General features: G+C 37.2%; 1 protein-coding gene across 1 annotated transcript; it reads left to right on the top strand.

The window, feature by feature from the left end:
- Nucleotides 1–930: 930 nt before the first annotated feature.
- LOC149257820 (uncharacterized) lies at nt 931–4000 on the top strand. The gene is made up of 2 exons (XM_089370249.1): nt 931–1060; nt 2847–4000. Exon 2 carries the CDS (start codon nt 2990–2992, stop codon nt 3713–3715), a length of 726 nt encoding a protein of 241 aa, XP_089226375.1. The 5' UTR covers nt 931–1060; nt 2847–2989; the 3' UTR covers nt 3716–4000.
- Nucleotides 4001–6484: the final 2484 nt, after the last annotated feature.

Here is a 6484-nt window from a genome sequence, read left to right as displayed (position 1 = left end):
ATCTCTAACATAAACAGAGTACATAACTGCAACAACAGAGCTACAACAATAACAAAACACATCACTGAAATCATAAACAAAAATGGAGAACATAAATCATAAATATTTCATTTCATTACAAGCCTTGGCTTTGCTTGCATTGCTCACACTAAGACAATAGTACATATTTATAGATGATCCAAGGTTCTATGAACATGATTTCTGCATATGTATAAGGTCATGTCTAGAAATCTGTAGGCAGTGGAGTTGGTTGGCGAGCTATACAGTTGATTGGCTGAAAACTGCGACAGTCAGGTTCCACTGTCTTCTGGAGTTTTCTTTGGCTTCACATTTAACATGCACCTCTAGGCCGTCCTAGCAAGATAATTAAAAAACCAAAACAATGCCAGCGTTATCGATAACATCACTCCTAGATCGAATCCAATAACAATTATATCTCACTGAAAGACTCTCGAAGTGAAAAGATGAGCATATGATCGGAACTAGGGTTTCGACCCCATTGGTTTGTGCGTCCGCATCCTCACAATCGATGCCATGGCAGCTCCCATCCCAGAGATTCGAGCTGCAGTGCATAGCGACAACATTCAAAGCCCTTGTTGCAACCACAAAGCATAGACTGTTGACGCTGGCGTTATGAGGAAACTTTCAAACTGTCATGAAGGTGAACCTAACCAGTCTTCGTAAACACTCAGGTTTTTAGTGTGGGTAAGTGTGAGTTTACTGCAAATCAATTTTAAACACCAAAATTTCAGGCAAGGGCTAACCAGCCATATATTGTGTCATAAATGCCCTTGCCAGCTATGTATGTGGTGCAAACTTGGGATGGCATACATATCCATAGGCATCGGACTCCGGCGGCCACCTCGCGTTTCCTATGACCCACGCGGGACCCACCCCGTCTCGTTCAATAACATAATTCTGAGAAATACTTTCGCGCGCCAATTTAACTCTGCAACCAGAACCCGTTTGCTCTGCAACCCAGTGCCCGCGGGACTGAAGCGCTGCGCGCATTGAAACTCTACAACCCAGTGCCCGCCGGACTGAGCTCTGTTACCTCCTGGTAAATTCCTGCACCGTCTCTGCAGTCGTCAAATCGTGGTTTTAAACATTCATTTTGTTTTAAATCTGTTTTAAAGACTGCTAAAACCCTCGCATTCTCTCAACATTCTGTAATTATAAATCTCTGTGTTCGCTTAAGGAGTTCGATTCGCATTTTCATATTAACCAAGGGTATTGCATTTCATATCAACCAACGGTTTGGCTGGATTGATCGACTGTGTAGAAACCCATACACAATTTTCATCAAGTCATTGACCAAATACAAAGACCCCTAACAATCTTTAATCCAGTTAATAGTGATTCCAAAAAGGATCCCAACTGTGCCCTAAATGAGTATATCAAAATGTTATACAGTTTTCCAAAATTTAACCTCAGATGTCTGCCATATAGACCTGCAAAGGTGCCTAAAGAGTTCAGAAACATATGGCAGTTGACTAAGGAAAGGACCCAGGTCATATCCAGATAAAACATCTTCCTGTTGCACTCAAATATGTCAATGACCAGGAGCCATCTGCAAGGCTTCTTTAAATAGTGAATCTGCCAGCATATTTGTTTCTCTGCAAACATCACAGAAAGAAATATCAGAAAAAATGTTCCTCAAATTAGTAATTTTCCTCGTAGATAGGTCTCAATGGGAAATTTTCTATAGGATAGAGTCCTCTCAACCAATTTATCACCACCATAGATGATAGAATCACCCATTACTTGTAATTTATGCACACCTTTTTGAACAAGCAGCATGAGACAAGTTTGAGTGCCCAGTCAGCCCTGTTGTTTGTGCTTCCACATAATCCAGCCTTAAATTTAAAAAAATGTGATTCTGATAAATATTAAACCTCTTCGGTTCCAGCTTAATCACTATTACTTGAAATTTCTGTACGCCTTTTTGAAAAGGCAGCATAAGACAAGTTTGAGTGCCAACAGCTCAGCGTATTTTTGTGCTTCCACCTAATCCAGCCTTGAATTCAAAAAATTCAAAAAATTCCTGTCAGCTATTCCTGTTATGAGCACTTTTTGGATCACTATCCTTGAAATGATTTGAAAGAAAGTTTGAAGGAGAGATGAAGCTGAACAGTAAAAGTGCATCAATATGCTTATAAATTTCTATATACAAACTGTATGCTCTTTTCTATTACACTGCAATAAATTAGAGGTTTCCATTAACATTTTTTAATAATAATAAGTTCTGGCTACTTAATGCGGATCATTCACAAGGCTGTGTAAGCATTCTTGAATTATGAGACTAGTAACAGAAAAAGGAAAAATGGTTACTTCAAGTTAAACTGATATATGGATAACCACAATTACATACACAATATTAGCAAGTGGATGTGCAACACCAGCTTGTAGACACATGAAGCTACTCCCCCAGGGACTTGTATAAATGATTATTTTTGGCCTCGACTGCTATATGATTTTTTTGGCCTGGACTGTTAGGAGTGAACATTCACCCTTGATTGTTTGTCCGAATCTACTAGAACTTAACATTTAGGCCCGCAAGTCACCAAACTAGTGCTCTGAGCATTGATCCCTGAGATTGTTTACTCTTATTTCATAAGATCACACTATTTACAATTGCTCAGATCCCTGAGATTGTTTACTCTGATTTCATAACATCTACAGTACACTTTTTCCTTTTGGATAATGCTTGTATTTTGATTATTTATTTTTGGTTATAAATTTTGAGCTGACAAAGAGTATATATATATAATTGGCTCGTTTTGTTATATAAGGCCATGGCGGGTATGCGATTGCATAACAACGTGTTTTTTTCTTTTTTGTTACAGCTGAAGCTCCTCTTGGTGCTTTGTTATTGCGTGAGGAGATCAAGGATCAACAGACCTTGGCTCAATCTACAGTTGCAACAGTTGCTCAATCTACAGGACTAGTATCTCTGTCTCAATCTACTGGGTTACCTGTTCCTCTATCTATGAGTTCACAGTCAGCCAACAATATAAATTTTCAAACGCCTTTGCAAGGAGTCAAACAGAGTGAGTTGAAATCAGCTTCATCAATTGCTAAATCCAGTGAAGTCAATCTGGCAGGTGCAAAATTTACCTCAGATGTATCCCAGTCAAAATTGCTTGAGATTGTCTCCAGAAGTAACCGACTTATGCAATGGGTATCTGCCAAACCAGCTGAACATGTGCAACCTGTTTCAAGTGTCCAGACGACAACTTCTGGCAGCACTGGTTTTGATAGAAGGTTGGATGGTAATTCCAATTTTGTGGCCAGGGAACCATATGGTGATACAAAACTATCAGGCATTTCTAGTAGTGTTCCTCAATTTATTCAACAGCAGGCACCCATGGACATGCCTCTGTATATGCGTTCACAGCTGAGCTGGATGCATCCTCAGAATCTGTCATCTCATGCCACTTCTCAGGGAGGTGTAAACTCGATGTTAGAATTGCCGAATTCAACCACACAGAGTCCTTTTAATTGCAGGCAGATACCAATGGGAGCTGATACATCCCAATCTCAAAAACAACTATGGAAGTCTTTACCTTCAAAACAGCCTTCTCAACAGACATCTGAATTTTCAAATTCGATTCCACCAGATTTGAATGTAGAAAAACAGTCTCCAAGGTCTCCAGTTAGGCAGTCTTCTGGAATGCTGGTTGATTCACAGCCTGATTTGGCCCTCCAGCTTTGATTTATTGAGCATTTAAAAGGTTGACAGGGAACATAATTATGTGTGAATCTCTTGGGACAGTTTTGAATAACTTGAACTTCTTAGTGGTTGGTGAAATTTGTTGGCTAGTTAGGGCATTGAAACTGGTTTCCTTCTATTTGTATGTTTAACTATGCTTGTGGTTCCTTCGCAGGCAAACCAACTTGGTCTTTGTAATATCAAAAGCTCTGCATTTTTGCGACCATTGAAACAGTTCTGTTAATATTATTAAGGGAAAAATTCATGAACTCTTTTAATTATTTCAAATTCTGAGTTTTTCTTGTTTTCATTAATTATACACATTTCCCACTTGGTCCTGAACTTTGGCTGCTGATGACCTGTGATTCTCCAAGCAAGTTTCTAGGAGTACTGCACTGTTTCTAGTCTATTCTGTCAGCATTGTCGTCAAATCTATATCAAACCTCTTTTTCCATCCATATTTTCAGGCCTTAAAAGAAGTGTGGATTGATAGCACACCATAATTCAGGTGGAGATTGAGAGGCACAGAAATGTCTAAAATATAGCATTTGAAGCTGTCAAGGCAGACAATATATTACAAAACCTAATAAACTCTGGAATTGTTGATAAGGAAGTAATTTTGTAATTATTGAGGAAGATAATGCTTCCTTGACAGTACCCTCATGCTATGAAACTCTCGGTAGGCACAACCATCAGCAATATAAACTACAATCCAGCACTGTAAAATGATTGGCATCATTAATCTCTTGGTTGACTAGAAAGTCTATGCATCTCTGCATATGATGTTGCAGGAAACAACTTAACGATACCAGTGTCATATTGGTGTGATAAGAACTAGTGTATTATGGCAACTCTGACATTCTATTGGAAGCCTGAATCACTGTAACAGAATTTTTGCAAGGTTCCAGAATGACCAAAGAAATTGTGCTTCCCATTGCTATATGAAATGAGGACAGTGGGATCTTTGAAACATTCAGAGGCATACAAAGTGAACGGGCTTCCCATTGTTGTGCATCAATGGACATGATTATCACAGCTCGTTTAACCATTTATGTCAGATTGGATTTCAAAATTTACTTTGAAAAGTGGCATTGATTATTGTTCTTTTGTTGAGCCTGAGATTTAAAAACAGAGGTCATGGTTTTTGATTACTCAGTTGTTAGGACTGCAATCTTAAGTTGGGAAGTTGTGTTATCTTAACAGACTTGCATTTAGTAAATAGAGTAGCATTGATCATCTTCTAGAAACTGAATTAAGACCATCTCATTCTGATTAAATGGTTACTGGCTTGCTTGTGCTCATTTCTCATTGTTGTGTATGCTCGGATTAGTTTTCAAAATTTACTTTGGAAAGTGGCATTGATTATTGTTCTTTTGTTGAGCCTGAGATTAAATAACCAAGGGCATGGTTTTTGATTTTTTACTGCTAAGAATTGTTATATGTAACCCTTCATTTTCATATTATGGATTACTTTATCTTGTTTTATGTAGATTTATTTTTTTGATATCAGTCTACTTTGCAATTAAAATACAGCTATTAGCCTATTGCTGGGCAAATGACTTTACATGTTAGCCAGTTCAGACTTTCATTTCATGGGTGTATCTCTGTTTCTGATTTTGCTTAGTGTTTGCATTCTAATCTGGCATATACAACTTTGTAAAAATCAAGTTTGCATTCTTAATCATCATGTTATTATGAGTACTGGATACAGAGAGTTCAAGAAATATCTCCCTCTGCAATATTAATGTCTCTGTTATTTATTTGTTCATGCTTATTATAGCAATTTGCTTTTGTATTCATGGTGATAGGAATGCGTATACTTCAACTAACTTACCGATTGTGATATGTGTAGAAGATCGTTTATATAGAGATAATTACATATATTAGCTAAAGTTGTTCAGTGCACATAACATATGCCTTTATTGTCGTTATTGGATTTACACATGTTCCACTACAACAGGCCGTGTACATTTGTATGTTTTTAAACAAAAGTTTGCTTTAGCTTGAAATACAGAAGAAAAATAGTTTTGTTCGTATCACTTACCTATCAAAGCATGTAACTAAACAAGATTAATACCAACAGAATTAAGGAGAAAACTTCTAGCTACTTGGGCAATGCCATCCAGCACATCAATAATATTATTGCAAGAGCTTCTAATTGATGATGCAAAAGAAGTGAGGAAGCTAAAAATTAAAGCCCAGCTAAAGCAGCTCAGCCTCAAAAAGAACCCAAACCCCATTATGTCATTCTTTGTCATTCTCAGCCTTTGGTGGCATGAATGGCTAATATTATTACTTTCAGTGTTGTGGCCTATTAGTTAGAACCATTACTAACAATTGTACACATTACAATTATGCATTTCTACAATGTCTGCAAATCAACCAATCCCTTCACAGAGTTCCTGTCCTTTGTTCAGCTAGTTAGTTATTTAATAATGATTAAACTATAAAGATTGTAATAATTTCTCCTGCTCATAGGATTGCACTCATCATGAACAATCCCGATTAAATGTCATTTACTACTGTTTGATTTATCATTTATACTTGAAATTAACATCGACTATCACATGCTGGAACCAACAGCTTCAACCAGGGCAGCCACAACAAGAATTAGGAGTCATGGATTTTCTACTAAGTTTGCAAAATCATATTGACTAGTCTTTAAATGATACAAATTGAATTATAACATAATCATCAAAATGGTTGAATAGTGTATTACGTTACACTAGTTTTTTTATGTTGCACGATAAAAGGTTCATTACTCTCAATCAG

This window comes from Pinus tabuliformis, chromosome 6, assembly GCF_031772625.1.
Source record: "Pinus tabuliformis cultivar Carrire ecotype Pingquan chromosome 6, CPIR1, whole genome shotgun sequence".
Taxonomy (NCBI): domain Eukaryota; kingdom Viridiplantae; phylum Streptophyta; class Pinopsida; order Pinales; family Pinaceae; genus Pinus; species Pinus tabuliformis.
The sequence above is the reverse complement of the archived record's forward strand: the minus strand, read 5'-3'. Positions and strand labels throughout refer to the sequence as shown.